The sequence below is a fragment of the Pelophylax lessonae genome (assembly GCF_965119305.1).
Source record: "Pelophylax lessonae genome assembly, chromosome: 4".
Classification (NCBI taxonomy): Eukaryota; Metazoa; Chordata; class Amphibia; order Anura; family Ranidae; genus Pelophylax; species Pelophylax lessonae.
Window position 1 is genome coordinate 272,174,452 of NC_138771.1, and position 21,926 is coordinate 272,196,377.

At 42.0% G+C, this 21,926-nt stretch overlaps 1 protein-coding gene across 1 annotated transcript; it reads right to left on the minus strand.

Annotated features, from left to right (window-relative positions):
• Window positions 1-804: 804 nt before the first annotated feature.
• On the minus strand, window positions 805-21,207 carry RXYLT1 (ribitol xylosyltransferase 1). Its single transcript, XM_082255433.1, has 6 exons — window positions 20,946-21,207; window positions 15,407-15,577; window positions 14,732-14,834; window positions 7,791-8,105; window positions 6,632-6,802; window positions 805-1,681 (listed from the first exon to the last, which is right to left on the minus strand). The coding sequence occupies exons 1-6, from the start codon at window positions 21,088-21,090 to the stop codon at window positions 1,267-1,269; spliced, it is 1,320 nt and encodes a 439-aa protein (XP_082111559.1). The 5' UTR covers window positions 21,091-21,207; the 3' UTR covers window positions 805-1,266.
• Between the last annotated feature and the right edge of the window lie 719 nt (window positions 21,208-21,926).

The following is a 21,926-nucleotide window of genomic DNA, read 5'->3' on the forward strand; positions in this document are numbered from 1 at the left end:
AATACTATCGTTTCTGGGGTCAAAGAGAGGAACGTCAATTCCTCTCTCTCGCTCTGCAGCCATCGTCATCGGTTGCATCGTTCCCAGGTTCAGTGATCAGACAACCAAGCCCAGGAAAGGAGGCGGTGGGAGGGTCTTCGCTAAACTGCAGGAGTGATCGTGTGGCTGTTCAGCCACTCAAATCACTTCTGCAGTACAGGGAATCGCCGGCTGAAAATTTTCATACCGGGATGACGCATGCAGGTATCATCCCAGTATTACCACTGCAAATCAAGGAGATCCATGGACCTTCTACAGTCATCAATTGGTTATCACCACAGCATTGTAAAAAAAACTGCAGGTTGGTGGACACAGTTTTATGGAGTGCCATTTATAAATACTGCTACACAAATTGCACATGTGCAGCCAACACACCTCTTGAATGCCTGTGATCAAGCAGTCTTTAAACAGACCAAATAAATTAACCAATTTGAGTAATTCAAGCACATGTGATCACAGTGACTGCATGTGTAAACACAGCAGTACTGAGCAGCCATCCCTTACCTCTAGGGTCGTGTCAGAGAGGAGAGCTGTGCTGCAGACCTTATATCACTGTGTTAACTGCCAACAGATGCCATATTTAAACCTCGTCGGCCCAGACCTTACCAGGAAAGCAGGCCGCAGGTGTTATCTTCAGTCATCTTCAGCCCTGTGTTGCAATCATTAATTCACACATTCTGTCATTTGGGGTTTTTTTCCATATTTTTTGTCTTTTTCTCTTATAACTCCTTGTCTATCAAACACCACCAAAAAAAAAGCTCTGTCTCAAAAAAATGATATAAAATTAGTTTGGGTGCATTATCGCATGACCAAGTAATTGTCAAACTATCACAGCACTGAAAAATGGCCAGTAATAACAGGATATATACAGGCTGGTATTCCAATGGTTAACACACATCAAGCCATTTTACAATGCAGAGGTATTTAATAGTTTATTACTTTTATTTACATCTTGAAAACTTTCCCAGAGAGGTATGTAAAGAATTTTATAAATAATCACATTCACCTGATCCCAGCTGCAGTCCTAGGTTTATTAGGAAATGTGTTTGAAGTTTAAAAGCACACAACCAATAGCACTGTAAACTATTACTGAAACAACGCACTGGGCATTTGGTGGCACTTTTTCTAAGGATTCTGAAATAAACCACTAGAGGGCAGTAGTGCAAGTACAAAGTCCAACAAAAACATAATAGAAAGATAAATCAATCCTTTTGGACAAATAATCCTTCACGTATCACGATGAAGAAAAGTCTTCTCAAGTGTATCAATAAACCTTCGCTGCAGTTTTAATTTAAATTGCCTGTACCATTCTAGAATTTGTTTCCTCCTCTGGATTTTCTCTTGTAAACTCATGTTCTTTTCTTTATTTATAATGCTAGGGAGCTCTTTCCAAGACTTTACAAAAATAAACGGTGCTCCATATAACTTCAGTAACCGCAAAGGAGCATTGTTGTATATAGAAGAGTTTCCGCAATTCCCAGGTGTCATCACATCTTCTACTACAGGAACAGAGCCATAAGCGCAAGCTTCATAAATTCTATAGCACTCTGTATTTATTCCTACTGGACTTAGTGTAAGGTCACTTTGCAGCAGTGCATCGTTGTAACTTTTAAAACTCTCATTTGTCTCCTGTGGCTGCCACCTGTTACGAAACACAAACACAAATGTTCATGACCTACTCATGTAAAATGAATCAAATTCATCCACTGCCAACAGAAGGGAAAATAACACATATATAGATTATTAGAAAGCCAATTTACTGTCAAGTCGTCTTTCCTTTTAAAACGACCTTACTGAAAACAGTTTGAGCCTAGTTATACTGTCTGCCGGTGTTCTGATGTGATTGTGCATAGAGCGATTACCTGTGCTTAGGGACCCTTGATCACCTCTGGGTGCAAACACACTGTGTACAGAGGAGATCTGTCCCTAACAGCAGGTAATCGCTCCATAAGGGATTATATGGGAACACCTGCTGACAGATGCGGCCATTGCCAGCCTGGCATTGCTTTGTAAAGGCTGAGCGTCTGCAACTGTCTACAAGTACCTGGGAATCCAGCCACAGGAACCCGCTGAATTCTTACTGAAGCTGGGAGTTAAACTTCCATGTGTAGGAGGCCTTGGGACTTTATTACTCCATCACTCCTGACTTTTCATTTCTGCAGTCACTGTGTTGAATAAATCAGGTGATGTTAGTGAAACTAGAGCGTGAGGTTGATTGGCAGCTGAATATTTCGGTAAGGAGTAGGTGGATTTTCTTGTCAGTCCAACTGTTTTTATAAGAAGTGATAGGTCTACAAAAATCCATTTTTAGTAAGAGATAGAAGTTACAAAAATTGTGTCTGCTACCCTTCTTTGCCAATCCCTCCATTGGCTGCCACTCAACCAACAAATTGAATTCAAGTTACTAACCATAACTTACAAAGCCATCCATAACTTGGCGCCCAGCTACATCACTAATACGGTCTCAAAATACCAACCAACACGTTCTCTTCGTTCCTCCCAGGACCTCCTGCTCTCTAGCTCCCTTGTAAACGCTTCCCATGCTCGCCTCCAGGACTTCTCCTGAGCTTCTCCCATCCTCTGGAATGCTCTACCCCAACCTGTCAGACTATCTCCTACTTTGTCCACTTTCAGACGATCCCTGAAACACATCTCTTCAGAGAAACCTATCTGGCATCCACCTAACTACTGTACTTTTTTCTCCATCAGCCCATCCCCCACAGTTATTCCCTCTTGTATCACTTGACCCTCCCTCTTAGATTGTAAGCTCTAATGATTTATTAACAATAGCTCTGATTCCTACTGTATTAAAGTGTATTGTATTTGTACTGTCTACCCTCAAGTTGTAAAGCGCTGCGTAAACTGTCAACTCTATATAAATCATATATAATAATATTAATGACTGTTGCCTTAAAAGGACTTCCAATAACTGGACAATTTAATGTGCTGACCTGCTTAATCTAAAAGCATTTAACCTTTGTATTGCCACGGAGGGGATATGGCGGAACAAAAGCTGCTTAGGTTAGTATACGCTACGACGGCTGCTTTCCCCTTTGCTAAAAGCTCACAGTCACATCAGCGACCATGAACTTAAATCAGAAGTGTAATCCTGGCTCTGCTGAATAAAAGAATTATTATACAGGATATATATAGCGCCAACAGTTTGCGCAGCGCTTAACAAAATGAAGGCAGACATTACAATTACAATACAATTTGGTGCAAAAGGAATTAGAGTACCCTGCTCGTTAAATCTTACAATCTAATAGGGGAACTTATCAGCAGGTGACAAGCCACTGATTTAGGCAATCAAAATGTAATTGCCTCCCTCACCCAAATGGAAAAGTTCCAGTGACAGGTGGGGTGGCTTTGGACAGTGGTAAGGATTCTTCAGGATGGCTCAGTAAATATGCATGTCAATAATTAACTATCTTTTGTCTGTGCTGAATTAACACCAGGGTATTTAGCACTGATCACCCCTGCTTTCATTCATGCATGCAGAGATAGTAAACATGAATAGCAATGTTTACTATCTGTTCATCTGTGAATGCCCAGTCAGTGCTACGTACAGAGAACTTCTTGTTCAGCGTTAAGCCTGGTACACACTATTAGTTGGGTTGAAGGAAAAAAAAAAACAAAAAAACGGTCGACTCTGGTCGGAGCCGCTATACTAACTATGCAAAATTAGTATAGCGAGCTCCTCTTCTGACAGGGGGACGCCCCCTGCCCCCAGAACACTGCGATCAGCTCTCTCTGGCATTGGCTGAGAGCGCTGTTCGGGATCAGTTGGCTGCTGGGTTTTTAGCATGCACATCCGACAGACCGACATACACACGGGCCGAATATCGGCTGCTTTTCTTTTTCGAACCGGCAAATGTCTCCCGTCATTCGACCCATGTGTACCCGGCTTTCGCGAGTGCAGTTGCAGGTAACACCTCTCTTATGGGGCGCACAGGCAGCAACAACAAACCTGAAAGGTGTTTTATCCCCTCTCCACTCCAACACTAAAAAAATATCTTGCCTTTGCTATACATTACCTTTAACCCTTTCACTGCCAGGTCCGTCTGTCTTCAGTCCTTCCTCTGTCTCAAATAGAGACATTGGGGGTCTGTTCAGACCCCTGATGCCTCTCCAAACCCCTACCCCCTTTGCGGTCCTAAAGGGGTAAATACTTGGATGTCCATAGTCTAAGAACAGACGGACTTAAAACATTTTTTTTTTTTTAAATTAGGCTGCATCTGCGACCAGACAATGGACTCTTGTGGTGGCATTACAAGGGATAAACTTATTTTCAATACCTTTTGTTAATAATGCCCAATTGTTTTCTGGAAAGCTCTAGAAAAACATTAACTGCTCTTAAAGCGCAACTAAATGAATGAACAAAAATGTATTATATTCTAGCTTATCAGTTCTTAAAAAATATTTTTGTATGTGGTCATCAAATTATATAATTCTTCTATGCGAGTGCTGGATGTGAGGACTGAATCTGGTTTAGAATCTGGATTTTTATGTAGTTTTTAAAGGATGGTATTTTGTTATTTATTATTTTGGGTAATGCTAGAGAAGATGGTGTACTATTTACATTTGGTAGTTTGATTTTCTGGTATTTTTCAATTATGTATTCTATGTTGTATTTTAATAGTATAGATGGAATATTAGAGTAGTTTTACTTGGTACTAATGGCAATTATTGGTCATTTTATTGTGTTTATTCTGAATCTTAGATGGGGTGGCTGCATTAATTTTCTTGTTTCAGGCTTTTCCCCCTTTTTTGCTTGTCAGTAACATACTTCCTGTTCTAGGGTGAAAACACTTGCCCTGTATGTCACTCTAGGCTGTGTTACAGAACACTGAAACTTCTCAGCGCTATAGCACTACTAAAAAAAATAAAAAATAAATAAAGGAACACTTTTTAATCAGAGTATAGCATCAAGACAATTAATCTCCTGGGATATTGATTTTGTCAGTTAAATAGCAGAGGGCTTTGTTAATCAGTTTCAGCTGCTTTGGTGTTAATGAAATTACCAACAGGTACACTACATGGGAAACAAACGAGGCAACCTTCAAAACAGGAATGGTTTTACAGGTGGAGGCCACTGACATTTTTTTCCCTACTCATCTTTTCTGACAGATTTTCACCAGTTTTGTATTTGGCTAGGGTCAGTGTCACTACTGGTAGCATGAGGCGATACCTAGACCCTATAGAGGTTGCACCGGGGGTCCAGCTCCTCCAGGATGGCACGTCAATAAGTGCCATTGCCAGAAGATTTGCCATATCTCCCTGCACAGTCTCAAGAGCATGGAGGAGAATCCAGGAGACAGGCAGTTACTCTAGGAGAGCTGGACAGGGACGTAGAAGGTCCTTAACCCAACAGTAGGATCCATCCCTGCTCTTTTGTGCAAGGAGGAAGAGGATGAGCACTGCCAGAGCCCTACAAAATGACCTCCAGCAGGCCATTGGTGTGAATGTCTCTGACCAAACAATTAGAAGCAGACTTTATGAGGGTGGCCTGAGGGCCCGATGTCCTCTAGTGGGCCCTGTGCTCACTGCCCAGCAATGTGGAGCTCGATTGGTATTTGCCATTGTACACCAGAAAAGGCAGGTCCGCCACCGGTGCACTGTGCTTTTCACAGATGAGAGCAGGTTCACCCTGAGCACATGTGACAGACATAAAAGGGTCTGGAGAAGCCGTGAAGAACATTATGCTGCCTGTAACATCGTTCAACATGACCGGTTTGGTGGTGGGTCAGTGATGGTCTGGGGAGGCATATCCATGGGAGGGATGCACAGACCTCTACAGGCTAGACAATGGCACCCTGACTGCTATTAGTCATTGGGGTGAAATCCTTGGACCCACTGCTGGTGCAGTGGGTCCTGGGTTCCTCTTGGTGCACAACAATGCCCAGCCTCATGTGGCGAGAGTATGCAGCCAGTTCCTGGAGGAGGAAGGAATACCACTGAATGGCCCCTGTGCTCGTCTGACCTAAATCCAATAGAACACGTCTGGAACATTATGTTTCAGTCCATCCGACGCCACCAGGTTGAACTGTGAAGCTCAGTGATGTCCTGGTCCAGATCTGGGAGGAAATACCCCAGGACACCATCTGTCGTCTTATTGGGAGCATGTACCGACATTGTCAGGCATGCATACAAACACGTGGGGCCCATACAATCTACTGAATACCATTTTGAGTTTCTGCAATGAAATTTCAGCAAAATGGACTAGCCTGCTGCATCATTTCTTCACTTTGATTTTAAGGGGGGGGGGGGGGGGGCTTTGAATTCAGCCCTCTGTAGGTTGATCATTTTCATTTCCATCAAACGATGTGGCATCGTTTCAATCCTAACAAATTACCCAAGTCCATATCAGTATAGATATCCAGCATGATAATTTTCCCCATTGAGATCTGATGTGTTTTCAAAGTGTTCCTTTTTTTTTTTTTTTTTTTTTGAGCAGTGTATTTAACAGACCAAAAAGCAAGTTCACTGCTAACGTTTATATGCACTTTAAATAGGTGTAACCTCTACAAGTAACATGACAACAGTTTTGATAAAATTCATGTAAAACTAGTAAAGCAAAAATTTGACAGCTTACTGATTTCTGGGCAAGATCCAACAAAGCTGATCAAGTCCCTCTTTCTTTATAACCTCCATAAGAACCTCCCTAGATGAGTTGTTGTATACAGTTCCCAGAAAGTTGCAAAGATATGGCCTGGAATCATGAACCAATGACCAATTTGGATCAACAACTGGAAAACTTCGATACCTGAAACAATGTTGACATAATATAAAGAAGGCAGAACATGCATCAAAAAACAATTTTAGTAAGCAGCATCGGCATCAAGTTATTCATACACCTTTTTAGGATGTTTTGGGTTTAGAAACAGTTATGCACTCCATATTTGTGGCTTGCCTTCTATATTAGGAACATGAAGACAATAAGGTAGGCATGCGCTTCCGTTTCACCATAAAAGTGAATGGAAACTGCTATAAAACTTGCTTTATAAAAAGTAAAGGGGTATATATTTGGCCTTGAGTATCACAATAGACTACCTTTTCGTTGATGTTGTGCACCTATAAGCAACTGGTGTGTGCATTACCATACTCTCTCCAGCAATAACTTTTTCTTTTTTTAGTTTATAGTGAACCGAATGTATCGGTCTCACTCCCTCCTCTGTGTGCATGGCCAGCTGTGTGCTCTGTGCTCCCTGCTGATTGTCCCTGCCAGGCTGCAGCCCCATGCTGAGAGTTTAAATGTGCAGGAGCATCGTTACTGCTGATCTGGATGCCCTCTTAACACCCGAGTCCTTGGCTGGATACGTGAGGGTAAAAGAAGAGTGTTCTGCACCCACTATTCCTCAACTAGACATTACCAAATGCTGTTCTTGGCTTCCTGTAAAAGGGGTCAAGAAGTTCTGGTGAGTGAGCTGCGTGCACGTATGCTGGTGGAGAGGAAGCACAATAGGTCACTTTGGTGTTGAATCATCATGTTTTTGCTTGGATTCACCTTGGACTTTTTTATTTGTTGAAATCAATGGACACTATTTACTATTTTTTTATGTTAGATGGTGATAGAATTGGCACATTCACCATTTATGGTTTGAGCACTTATATGTATAGTGGCACAATATATATATCATTTTTGCATGATCAGATTTGTCAAAATCGGGAGTGCAGTTATTAACCATTTTCTTTTCATCTGTCTCACCATTATACTTTTGAGCGAATTTTTCAAATAGTATTGACATACTTACGTAGCAACACCCAGTGGCCACTGAAAAATACTCTCTTCATTAATCCAAGTGCTGTCATAGACAAGATATAGAATTTCCACAAACCCTCCATTCTTCTTCAAATATGGAAGGATCCAGTCATTATTGCACTGTTCATTTCCTAGCATTACTACAGCAACATGATGGAGCTTGTGGTTTTCAACCAATGTCTGTGTGTACTGTAGCCACTGAGTAGCGAAAGAAATCTTCACTTCCTCTCTGCCATTCAGAACAAGAACAACATTCACTTTTTCCACTGAGAAATATCCAGGAGCAACTGCAGACCCAGTGATAAAGCTATGCAAAAAAACAAAAAAACAAAAACAAACAGTTACAAAAATATTGTTTAAAGTTGTATATAAGTTTATAAAGACAAGAAAACCTTTATTACTTTATCTGCTAAACTGGATACATGGGTCCCTGTACAATACAGTACCTTAAAATATATGAGAGCCCTGCGAGCTAGAATATGCCTAATTATTAAAATTCCTGGCAACGTCAAGAGCTGGCCCACCCACTTCCTGTCCCAATCTAGTCCAGTAGAAAGATGCGTGAGTTGGGGAAGACAGCTCTCTCCCACCACAAACTGCCATAACTTTTCTATTCAAAGGTTCAAGTACAAATGCCTCCTGGTCTCTGCATTTTTTTTTTTTTTTATCAAGAAGCTTTTCTTTTCCAATAATTTTTAATCGTTTTTTTAAACAAGGTACAAAAGAGGACTGTTGTACAGGTAGACATGAATACACATCCGTATGTCGTTGGGAAGACAAAAAGCAACACATTGCAAGTTACAGTAGGTGTGAAACCAGAACATATCCCACAAACGAATGCAACAAGTTGGGAATTTTAACGGTAGTAGATGAAGTCTTGGCCTCCACGTATGACAACACTCAAAATTACAAAGTTAACAATCAAATACAATAACTTGAAGAAGAATAATAATGATGTTCTTTTATTTATAGAAAATACAACAACCTCCCTGAACATGTTATAGCCATAGTATAAGGCCCCTTTCACACTGGCAGAGTCAGCCAGCGGATCCACCTGCTCAGCATGGGATCTCACCGCTGAGTAGGTGAATGACAGGTTCATATCCGCCCTGCTGATGCAGAACAGACATAGACCCAGCCTGCTGTCCTCCTAAAAGCTGTAATATGGAAACAGAACACTTGCATGTTTCCATCCGACTGTCATACAGTTCTATCCACCAGATGGATGGGGAACGGATCGCCATCAGTCTGTTTTTAGCGGACAGAACGGATGTCGGTGGGTGTCAATGAATTTACAATAGCCGATGTATGCATAAAAAATTGTTCCACAAAATAGGTACACTATTTTGTAAACTTATTTTAAACATCAGGCCCCCTAGATTTAAGTTCTAAACATCTATACCTGCTTTGGAAAGAGAGGGTTTGTCAGTCCCTAACCCTTGGCTGCATTATCTTAACAGCACAGGATTCTACAGGATGGTCTTATCCAGATGTTTACATCACTCCTTAAGGCTCCATGCACACAGGGCGTCATAAAAACGTGCTCCAAAGCTGTTTACATAACGCCGGGAAACAGCAGCTGTAAAAACGTGCTTTCAGTAGCTTTTTCTACTAGCGTTATTGCACGTTTGGCCACAGTAGCTGTTAGCAGCGTTTTTTCTGCCTCCATTCAAAATCAATGGTTCCCTATGGGAGCCTATTGATTTGAATGGAAGTCACACCGCAGGTCGGATCGGGGTGATCCGACTTGCGGTGCGACCTGCACTGTGAGAATCTTGAGGGGGAACTCCACGCCAAAATGGGGAAAAAAACGGCGTGGGGTTCCCCCCCAGGTTCCAAACCAGGCCCTTCGGGTCCGGTATGGAATTTGAGGGTAGCCCCGCGCCGAAAAAACGGCGTGGGGTCCCCCCCAAAATCCATACCAGACCCTTATCCGAGCATGCAGTCCGGCATGCCGGGAAAGGGGAGGGGACGAGCGAGCGGCCCCACCCCCCTGGATCATACCAGGCCACACGCCCTCAACATGGGGGGGGTGTGGGTGCTTTGGGGCAGGGGGGGCTCTGCACCCCGCACCTCAAAGCACCTTGCCCCCATGTTGATGAGGACAAGGGCCTCATCCCCACAACCCTGGCCGGTGGTTGTGGGGGTCTGCGGGCAGGGGGCTCATCGGAATCTGGAAGCCCCCTTTAACAAGGGGGCCCCCCCAGATCCCGGACCCCCTCCCTATGTGAATGGGTATGGGGTACACTGTACCCCTACTCATTCACCCCATAAAATGCAGTGTATGGAAATAACGACAAGAGACGTTTTGGAAAATTTATTAAAAAACTTCATCCGGCTCTTGTCCTCTCCGGGGGTCTTCTGCTGTCTTCTCCTCTCCGAGGGTCTTCTGCTCTTTTGCTGTCCGCCCTTCTTGTCTTCTCTCCGGGGGTCTTCTGCTGTCTTCTCCTCTCCGAGGGTCTTCTGCTCTTTTGCTGTCCGCCCTTCTTGTCTTCTCCTCTCTGGGGGTCTTCTGCTGTCCGCCCTTCTTGTCTTCTCCTCTCCGAGGGTCTTCTGCTGTCCGCCCTTCTGCTGTCCAATCTTCTTGTCTTCTCCTCTCCGGTCTTCTGCTCTTCTGCTCTTTTGCTGTCGGCTGTCCTTCTTCCTCCGGTCCTCCTCCGACGACGTCTCCAGCGATTATGCCGGCCTCTGGTCTCCGCAGCTTATTATATAGCCATTAGGGGCGTGGCCGCCAGATGACGTCATCTGTGACACGAGGGGGCGTGGTCTCCCGATGACGTCATCTGGCGGCCACGCCCCTAATGGCTATATAATAAGCTGCGGAGACCAGAGGCCGGCATAATCGCTGGAGACGTCGTCGGAGGAGGACCGGAGGAAGAAGGACAGCCGACAGCCGACAGCAAAAGAGCAGAAGACCGGAGAGGAGAAGACAAGAAGATTGGACAGCAGAAGGGCGGACAGCAGAAGACCCTCGGAGAGGAGAAGACAAGAAGGGCGGACAGCAAAAGAGCAGAAGACCCTCGGAGAGGAGAAGACAGCAGAAGACCCCCGGAGAGGACAAGAGCCGGATGAAGTTTTTTAATAAATTTTCCAAAACGTCTCCTGTCGTTATTTCCATACACTGCATTTTATGGGGTGAATGGGTAGGGGTACAGTGTACCCCATACCCATTCACATAGGGAGGGGGTCCGGGATCTGGGGGGGCCCCCTTGTTAAAGGGGGCTTCCAGATTCCGATGAGCCCCCTGCCCGCAGACCCCCACAACCACCGGCCAGGGTTGTGGGGATGAGGCCCTTGTCCTCATCAACATGGGGGCAAGGTGCTTTGAGGTGCGGGGTGCAGAGCCCCCCCTGCCCCAAAGCACCCACACCCCCCCATGTTGAGGGCGTGTGGCCTGGTATGATCCAGGGGGGGTGGGGCCGCTCGCTCGTCCCCTCCCCTTTCCCGGCATGCCGGACTGCATGCTCGGATAAGGGTCTGGTATGGATTTTGGGGGGGACCCCACGCCGTTTTTTCGGCGCGGGGCTACCCTCAAATTCCATACCGGACCCGAAGGGCCTGGTTTGGAACCTGGGGGGGAACCCCACGCCGTTTTTTTCCCCATTTTGGCGTGGAGTTCCCCCTCAAGATTCTCACAGTGCAGGTCGCACCGCAAGTCGGATCACCCCGATCCGACCTGCGGTGTGACTTCCATTCAAATCAATAGGCTCCCATAGGGAACCATTGATTTTGAATGGAAGAAAAAAAACGTATAACGTGGCTTAACGCACGTTAAGCAACGTTATGAAGCCTTATGGAGCCTTTAGCAGCGTCAGACGTTTTTTGCAGCTTGACGCTGGAGCTCCTGAACCCACAGTTCCTGGGTTTTTTTTGGAGCTGTAAAACGCCTATGCCACTTGGAGCTCCTAAAAGCTCTATGTGTGCATGAGGCCATAGAATAACATGGATGGGCGTTCTGCAGCTGCAAAAAAAAACGTCTGACGCTGCTAACAGCAGCTGTAAAAACGTCCAGTGTGCATGAGGCCTAAGAAAGAACCAACTCAACTCCGAAGGCTTGTGCATTTAAAACCCATATACAATAAATAATATTTATATGACCTAGTCCCATATGAAAGTAATCCCTCAGCTACCAGTACTATTGTGTACTTCTCTCTGGCACAACAAATAGCTCACAGAGCTAATTATTTGAGAAGGCTCTTGAGTTATAGAAAAAAGCAGGCATCTCTATTATACCTTGCTAATACACTTAAATCCATCAAAAACATTGGCAGAGTTCTCTCTATCTAGATTAGTTTTGGATTCTTTCAGCTCTGCCGTGCTCTAAATAATCAGCAAAGCCTTACAGACCTAACACTAAATAAAGTGTACAAGGAGGGACTAATATCTCAAATATACTACTCTGCTTGCCAGTCATATAACCCATTGTCATTACAGTGTGAAGAAAAGTTGGTAAAGGACCTAGGTCAGATTACAGAGCAGTGGCTTGAAGCACTGCCTAAGTCTGGCCATACACTATACAATTTTCTTGTTCAACTTTCCTTTAGATTTACCAAAACCATGTAATATAGGGTCAAACCTAAACAATTTCAATTTGTATGCAGTCAGGCAGGCCCTTGCACTACATAGTTTAAGGTAAATCTAAAGGAAATTGAATAAGAAAATTGTATAGTGTATGGCCAGCCTAAGAGTTGCACAGGTATTTCTATTACATGGAGTATATTTGACTCCTTTAAAAACATACCAATTGTTAGCAGAGATTCCCTATTGTGCTCTAGGTGCACACTTAGGCAAGGGGGTCTCAATCACTCCTTCCCGAAATGCCGAAAAATGATCTAGTACTCACAAGATGTGGTTTGATATAATTTTTCGAGCATTCCAATTACATTGCTCCCCTGAGTCAAAAATTGGTCTACTGGGTACTTTGAAGCTTTCCTGTGACAAACCTTATCAGAAATAGGCAGTAACCAAAACGTTGTACCTGACCAGGAAAAAAAACACTTGAACAATATTGGCTACCTCTCACAACATGCCCATTGATAGAAAGGCTGCGCTCTATCTTACACTTGGGAAGACTAAACCAGGGATAGTTATCACAAATTTGAACAGATTTGGAGCGGATTGCTTACTGACTCCCAACCTAGCATCACCTGCTTTAATCCTTAACAGACTTTCGGGTGAGAACAGTCCCCAGGGTAGGTTAATGATCTGTTAACACCATCTATTTTTACTATTATGTATGACTGGTAAATAATGAGTTCTTAGACTACGGTTCTGGTTTTGTAAATAATGGTACCATTCTTTATTGAATTTTTCTTTCTATTCAGACTGTAACCAGACAGTTCATATTGATATGCCATACTTTCTGGTTGTGTTTTGAAGCTTTTGTATGCTACTCTGTAATCAGTAGAGAGTAGGTTGTAGTTTAACTCCCTTTGTCTCTGTAAGCCTTGTTGTTCTGTCTTAAGCCTCATGCACACTACTCATTTTTTTTTTCGTTCAACCCAGCGGAAAAATAAAAGACAGCTCAAGTTGGAGCCACTGTACTAACTATCCGATATTAGTACAACAATCTCCTCTGCTGAGCTATTGTGCTACAGAACACTCCGCTCGGTGGCCTTTTTTGGTCATGACCCCTCGGACAAGCTGCTTTACACACGGCTGAAATTAGAAACTGGCCAACACTGGCCGACATTCACCTGTGTGTACTAGGCTCTACTCTGCATGTGTTTTTTGTTTTATTTTCTGTAACCACAAAATGTAATTGAAGAATGTCGTTACTCACCAAAAAAAAAGCTTGTAGTGGTTCACCTCCAACCTTCGACTTCCAACACCTCCCGCCTTTTCTTTTTTCTTTCTTGCCTCTTCCCCTAATCAATTTATCAATTTATCTTCTATTTTATCCTCTCTATCGTGGCTAATAAGTCCAGTTATATGAATATGAAGTCTAACTGCTGTTGCTAGAGGTTTAATAGTAAAGATGAGAGAGGACAGCCCTGCCTAGTGTCTCTTCCCAATGGGAAGAGAGTTGAAAGGTAATTGTTACTAGGTACTCTCTGGCCTTTGGAGAGGAATAAAGTTGAACCTATTTTAAAACTTTTAGGTCTACCCTCATCACACGTAGCACTTCCCATATGTAGTCACATTCAATGCAATAGAAAGCTTTGGCAGTGTCAAGAGAGAGTATGGCCCTGATACCCATGTTGTACAAATTAGATTGTATATTAAGGAAAACTCCCTAAAAATGTATTACAGTCAACCTTTGATGGATAAATCTAGGCTGATAATCAGATTGAAAAGATTTATGGGTCGTACACCCGGGCCGAATATCGGGTGGCATCAGAGCCGGTTCAATAGAAACGGGCTGACAATCGTCCCATGTGTACGGTCCTTGGCCGGCTTCTGTTGAAGGAGCAGGGCGGAAAACTTTCTGCCGATTGGCACCCAATCAGACCTGTGTGTTCTAGCGGAGGGGCCATACCCCTGTCAGAACACAATAGCTCAGCAGGGGAGATCGCTGTACTAACATTTGATTGTTAGTACATTGGCTCCTCCTGAGCGTTTCAATTTTTCATTCAGCCTGCTGGATTGAATGAAGAAAAAAAAAAAAAATAACACACTACTAGTGTGTACCATGCTTTAGTTAAAAAATTTATATCTGTACTAGGCAGCAAGATGGGGTGATAAAGAGTCTGGCTTGCAGGGATTCTTATCAGACATCGAGATAGTGTGTGTGTGTGTGTGTGTGTGTGTGTGTATGTATATATATATATATATATATATATATATATATATATATATATATATATATATATAATACACACACACATACACACTGTATACATGTATATACAGCACATACCCACACACACTTTATTTTTGAAAACAGGTTTCCTATAAAATCATATATAAAATTAGTAGTATGACATCATCTACCTGAATTCTGTTGTTCCTGTTCTTAGTTTGCCTTCCCGCCACTGAGCATTGACATCAGTAGGTTCAAGTGGTCCTTCAAAAACATGCTGCCACAAGTAATGTCCTACAGAGAACAGAATACATGGTAACTGATTATTTTATAACACTGAATTCTCTGCCATACTATTATATTGCTGTACCCACACCAAAATCCATCCAGTAAGTCCCCTACTTGTGAACGAATTACGTTCCAGAAGCCTGCTAGGCTGAATAAAAAAAAAAAAAAAAAGCTGCAAACACATGTTTGCATCTATGAAAGTTTGCAAGTTGAATGTTCTTATGTAGGGGATTTACTGTACAGGTAATCCACAAGATAAACTAGTAGTAGAATGATAGGTGCCATAATAATCAGCATTGTCTTATGGAGGGTACATAGCTTTGTGAAAGATACAACCCCGGCAACTTCTAACTTAAATGGGACTTTCGTTCACTCTCACTGGCTGAACCAAATAGCAGGGAATAGAAAGAAAGGTGGGATAATGCTGCTGGGGGGGGTGAAAATTAAAGTGAACTTGTTGCTTTGCATGGGTAAATAACAGGATCACTTTAAGCCTATGCAATTACAAACTTTCAACTACAGCTCCTTGTGACTTTTTTCCCCACGTTAAAGCATATTTTGATGTAGATCTCACCCACCAATAGCAGCCTTGCTCCAGATCTGTACTTGGAGCTTAGCAGGTTCTTGTTGGGGTTCGCGGTTTAATAAGCTTTTCCATTTTTCTTTTGTTTTCTGTGCATGGGGATCTTTGATTCTCTTTTCACTTTCTTCCCAAGGATTCCACTGTTCATTATTCAAGTGGAGGGAGCCTAAAATAGACAGAAAATTCATATAGTTAGACTTATCGATAATAGTTTTTCAAGGAGTCTTCCAGGACAGCAACCTAAGAGAAGATTGGTTCCTTCCTCTACAGGAAACACAACAGAACAGTGAAAAGACGCTTCTTTCCCCCTTGTCACTCAGTTGAGATAAAGAAGACTGCCTCCAGCAATGTATAAGGGAAACATTACAAAACAATCCCTCAACAATAGGGTGGAAATTAGGCTTATGGTTCTGGAAGACTCCATTAGCAGTAAATCTTCCTGGGAATTTCCCCAACTGACTTCCAGGACAACAAGTAAACAACAAGACTATCTTAGGGCAGAACCCTTGTCTGCTGAACCTACCTGCCAATGCCAGATCTTGTTGAGAGAGTACCTCCGACCTATAGCACAAGGAAGATATGTGGATCAGACCAAAATAACTGTTTTGCAGAATTATTCCATGAAAGCTCATGCTTTATCTGACCAAAATGTGGCCAAACATCTGGCTAAATGTACTTTAATGAAGGAGGTACTTGTGAACCTTCCGTTTGATAGACTAATGAAATAGCTTGTTTAATCCAGGAAGAGGAGGACTAGATCTCCCAAAATCTCTGGTAATCCCACAGGTTGCAGAGAAGACACCTTCTAACAGCCAAAGAGCAGAAGCTTTCTTCCCATTAGTAGCAGTAGCGATACCCAAGAAAAAGGTCATCTTAGGCGTCAGCATTTAAATTGAAGCACATTGTAATGGTTCAGAAGGTTGTTAAGTCAATCCTTTAAGGATTCTGGACAAATTCCATGGTGGCAAAATATTTTACTGAATGAGTGACCAGTTCTCTGGGTGTTTTGTCAGCTTCAAATCAAGAAGGGTACATTAGGCAAGTCTCTACCACATCTTGAGGAAAGTTAAAGATAATCAGAACAGAGGGAGAGGAAATCACACTACTATTGCACAATGTGGGAAAAAAAAGCTTTCCCATACTTGGCATTAAATCTTCCTGGTGACAACCTTCCTACAGAACATTCGTTTCAGGATTTTACTTTAAAAATCTGGGCCTCCAAATGAAAAAATCTGGACTGGGGTGCCAAACTGGTCCTTGGAGAAGATGATTGGTCTCGTAGGTTGCAACGACAAACTCTAAAGGGTTAAAAACCACGTTCTCTGAACAACCAGTGGGCAATCAGAAACAGTCTGCATTCTGAGTGACTCCAGTTTCTGTGGAACTCAAGGGATAAGAAAGAGGGGAGGGAATGCATATCACAGTTTGAAATTCCCATCTTAGGACAGGGCATTAAATCCCTAAGAATCCATTTACCTTATGAGAGCAAAAAGAAAGGTTTTACACTTCTGATGGCTCAGTTTTGCAAGGAGGTCCACCATTGGCATATCATATTGGTGGGCTATCATGAGAAAAAAAATCCCAATTTACCATTTGCCGTGGCGAATCAACCATCAATTTAGGAAGTCTGCAACCAGATTTGAAGTGCCCTTAATGTAGACTGCAAAGAGGTCATATTTATTTCTGCCCAACCCAGGATTCCCTGGTCTACTTACATCAGAGTGGGTCACCTTGTACCACCTTGGTGATTTAGGTATGCTACCATAGTTCACATCCATTGATTATCATCTGGATGGCTAGCAAGGATTTATTTTACCACGGTGAGTTCCACAGATTGAAAAAAGGCTTGAACTAGGTATGGAGACAAAGTCCCTAGAGCTTGAGACTCCTGAACATGAGCTCCCCAACCCCATGAACAGGATTCCATTGTAATTTTTTGTGCACAGCTGGGACTGCCACCACCTCAATGACTGATGGATTTCTGAGGGAAGAAAATACTTATACCTACACCTCAAAACACTTCTGGATGCTATGACTCCCGAGTATAGGGATACCACATGTGAGACTTTTTCAAAGCTTAGATGCATAAATGGGCCCATAATCCAAAGGAACATAATGTATGCATACAAACCCCACTTCCAAAAAAGTTGGGACACGGTGTATAAATTTACATAATATGTGCAATGATTTGCATATCTCAAACCCACACTTTATTCACAATACAAAATAGAAGACATATCAAATAAAAAAAATGTACCATTTTAGGGGAAAAAAAAAGAAATTTCGAAATTGATATAGGATCCTTACTACTCAACAGTCTGGAGTCTTGTCATAATTTTTGTTTCAAGATGCGCTATAAACGTTCAATTGGTGAAAGGTCTATACTGCAGGCAGACCAGTTCAGCACTGTTGTGGTCATAAATGCAGTATGCCATTTAGCATTGTCCTGCCTTCCTTGACAAAGATGTAATCTGGATGGAAGCATATGCTGCTCTAAAACCTTGATATATCTTTCAGCATTGATGTGCCTTTCCAGATGTGAAAGCTGTCCATTTTGTACACACTACTGTACCCCCATACCATCAGAAATGCAGGCTTTTGAACTGAGCGCTGATGATAAGCTGAAAGGTATCTCTCCTCTTTAGTCTGAGGACACAGCGCCCATAGTTGCCAAAAAGAATTTCAAATTTAGATTTGTCTGACCAAAGTTTTCCACTTTGTAAGAGACCATTGTAAATGTAAATGGCGGTTTAACCTTAAAATATGTAAGGGGTTCTTCACTGTCAGAGCAGTAAGGATGTGGAATTCTCTTCCGCATCAGCAGGGAGCATCGATAATTTCAAAAAACTATTAGATGGGCACCTTAAAGACCACAACATACAGAGGTATACAATGTACGGTTAACAGCAAACACACACACACAGCATAGGTTGAACTGGGTGGACTGATGTCTTTTTCAACCTCACAAACTATGTAACTATGTAACTTGGAGTAGATGTGGCACTTCTGGATCATATTCAGATATGTCTTCTTTACCTGATAAAGCTTTACTTTGCATTTTTGGATGGCACAGCAAACTGATTTTTGAAAGTATTCCTGGGCTCATGCAGTGAAGTCACAGAATCATTCCGATTTGTAAGGTGGTGCTGTCTCATGTCTCAAAGATCACGGGCATTTAATATTGCGATTCGGCCTTACCCATTGCGCACAGATCAAAATCTTTTGGTGATATTTTGTACTGTAGACAATGATATATTTAAAGTCTTTGCATTGTTATGTTGAAGAAAATTATTTGACAATCTTTCGATGCAGCTTTTTACAGATTGATCAACCTGTGCCCGTATTTACTTCCGAGACACTCTGATGCTCCAAGATGCCCTTTTTATACCCAATGTTACTGACCTGTTGCCAATTAACCTATATAGGTGCAAAATGTTCTACCAGATCTTCCTTGTTAGTACCACTTACTTTTGCCAGCTTTGTCCTGTCCCAACTTCTCTGAGACATATTACCTCCATCAATTTCAAAATTATCTTATTTGTTTTTGTAAAATGGCACATTTTCTCAGTTTGAACATTAGAAATGTTTTCGGCTTTCTATTGTAAATAAAATATGGGTTTATGAGATTTTCAAATCATCTAATTCTATTTTTTTATATAGATTTTACACAGTGTCCCTCCTTGAAAGTCCAAATGTGGTCCTTGGATTTCCCAATTTTCTTTTGGAATTAGGGTTGTAATTTATTCATGTAATTTACCATTTACCCAACTACCTATCATATTTCTTGAATTCCTGTAAAAGAAACACTGACCTATTGACCCCATTTTTAAAAACAAACACTCCCAAATTATCTGACAGGTATAGGGAGTCTTAATGTAATTTTTGATGCAGGTTTTTATGAAATGTGGAGAAATGGAGAGAAAAGTGAAAATGTATTTTTTTTTTTTATGCAAAGTGGTCAATTAGGATATTTCAAACACACATCATAGTCATACTTAGAATTACACATACTAAGAAAAACACATTCTGCTACTCCTTTTGAGTGTGAGGATAGCATGTGTGAGACCTTTTCACAGCCCTACCACAAAGAGGCCCAAAATCCAAGAAGCACCTTCAGGCTTTCTAGGGGCATAAATTACACATCTAATTTCCTGATTAGCTATCACTTTTGGAGCACCAGGACAAACAAACACCCACACAATGACCACATTTTGGAGAGTAAACACCCCAAGGTCTTTTGAAGTCTTTTATGCCACAAGTTTTTTTCAATTTAATAAGATATTTCTCACACACAGCATGGGCATACTTCGAATTACACCCCAAAATACATTCTGCTTTGCACCCCAATCATATGAGAACCTCTGAGAGCTGATCACGTACACCAGAAATTGCCCCATTTGACACCAAAACAGAGAATTGTGCCCCTAAAAAAATGGAAGTACCAGTTAAGGGCAGAGATTTAGAAACAATCTGACCCTTCGTGGAGCCACTGCAAGGCAAATTGTGACTGACAGATTTGGAAGCCCACTTTATCTTTCCTAGCTCTTAGAGCATTTATATATGCTACAAAGTACAAACTGATTGTACCACCTCCTTTGAATTTACCTAAACTATATGAGAAAAAACCTAAGCAATCCATTTAATTTGTATCCAATCAAAAACCCCTGCACTACTTACTGTAGTTGTTATAAGATTTAAACCGTTTGTTACCCCCCAAAAAAAAAAAAAATGGATCCTGTTCCCTTAAAGCATGTTTTACAGCACAGTGCTTGTGCTGTGTCATTTGGCTCCTTCTATTACCTAAAAAAAATCTGGCTGATCCTGCCATTTTCTACCCTGTACAATGACCACGGTGTATCATTGTTGCTGAGCCCTGACACTGTGGCCAGTGTATGTGCCTCCGTCATCCGCAGCCCTGCTCTCTGATCTCCTGTGTCCTCCTCCCCCCTCCCCGCCTGTAAGCTCCGTACCATGGTTCACCCACCCCTCCTGCTGCTCAATTAATTGTTAATATGTTAAATAATCCTGTTTGTCTCCTAAGCCTGTGTAAAAAAAAAAAAAAATGCTGTATATACTGGATTTCAGTGTGCTGCTCAGCGATCACGTGACCGGCCGACTCTCCTCCCGAGTGACATTAGTAGTGGAATCTCAGCCACGCCCCCTGCAACTGTCAAATGGGGAGAGGAGAGAGCCAGCCAGCCATGTGATCGCTGAGCAGCACACTAAAATCAGGTATTCACAGCATTTTTTTGTTTTTATAAAACACATAGAGGCACACAGACTTAGGAGACAAACAGGATTACACAAAGTCCTGCAAGTGGCTTAACAACCAGTTTAAAGGAAATTGTAAGGATTGCATAATGTATGGTCAGCCTTATTTTAACAATTTAGGTCAACCGGTTACTGGTAAGGCTGCAAAGTACAAGCTGATCTCTGCCATGGAGCCCAATCTGTAAATTATACTGATGCTTTATTATATAGCAGGTCCTCAGCAGGTGCAGAGCAGAGCTGCTGATGCTTACATTTGCACATACCTCTGCTGTTCTCCTTTTTGCTCACCACTCTGTGAACCCGGGACATGTGCGGTGATTTGAAGAAGACATTGTAGGCAGCATAGAAAGAGAAGACACAGTACAGGAAGACTATGCTATAGCACAATCTCTTTCGAGTGATTCTCATGCTGTCTTAATTGCACTCCATGTCCTCCTGTGCCTGCAGCAACACAATGTCCCTCCCCATGTAACAAGCGTCCTGATTGGCTTATGAATACTGGCTTGGAAGAGATTCTTGATGCACGTTCTGACCTGATGAAGTGACCAGTCAAGTCGGTTTTGGCAATTAATTCAGTTTTGTTCTGTGAAATACTGAGGGTCTGTTTCTTCAAGATTAACTTTCTGTAGAAAATTGAAGAATCAATAAAAAAGAGAAGGGTCAGGGTGTATTGATCGACTAATAATAATAATAACAACAACAATAATATGCAATGCCAATCTGAAATTTCTAAGGCAAACAAATTGCTAACTTTATTCAATTGAAAGAAACATACAGGCTGATTTACTAAAAGAGCAGACTCTTAATTTAGCATAGTAAATAAAGCAATTGTGTATTAACTATCCTCTGGTCTACTAAAGAAAACAAATGTTTTTCTGTCTATATGACTGTCAGAGAGTTTTCCTTCATTCCTGCCTTGTTGGATAAATCTCTCTAATTGAGCCTTGAAAAGCAGTAAACAGGATTCCCAAATCCTTTTACACTCAAAAACTAATAAAAAAATAAGGAATAAATAAAGCTTGGTCTGCTTATACACTAAAGTTTTGCACAATGGTTCCAGATTAAAGCTGGCCATACATTATACAATTTTCTTGTTAAATTTCCTTTAGATTTACTTTTAGTAGTAGAAGAGTTGTAGTAGTACATGGGCCTACCTGATTGCCTAAAAATTAAAAATTGTGTTTAGGTTTGACCTCATATTATATGCTTTTGGTAAATCTAAAGGAAAGATGTAAAAGAAAATT

Excerpts from the sequence above, each read along its gene's own strand:
- RXYLT1 (XM_082255433.1), bottom strand. The coding sequence starts at position 21,090 with ATGAGAATCACTCGAAAGAGATTGTGCTATAGCATAGTCTTCCTGTAC. Across the intron at positions 14,835-15,406 it reads CTGGAGCAAGGCTGCTATTG|GACATTACTTGTGGCAGCAT; the intron begins GTGGGTGAGATC and ends TGTTCTCTGTAG. Across the intron at positions 6,803-7,790 it reads TGGCCACTGGGTGTTGCTAC|GTATCGAAGTTTTCCAGTTG; the intron begins GTAAGTATGTCA and ends ACATTGTTTCAG.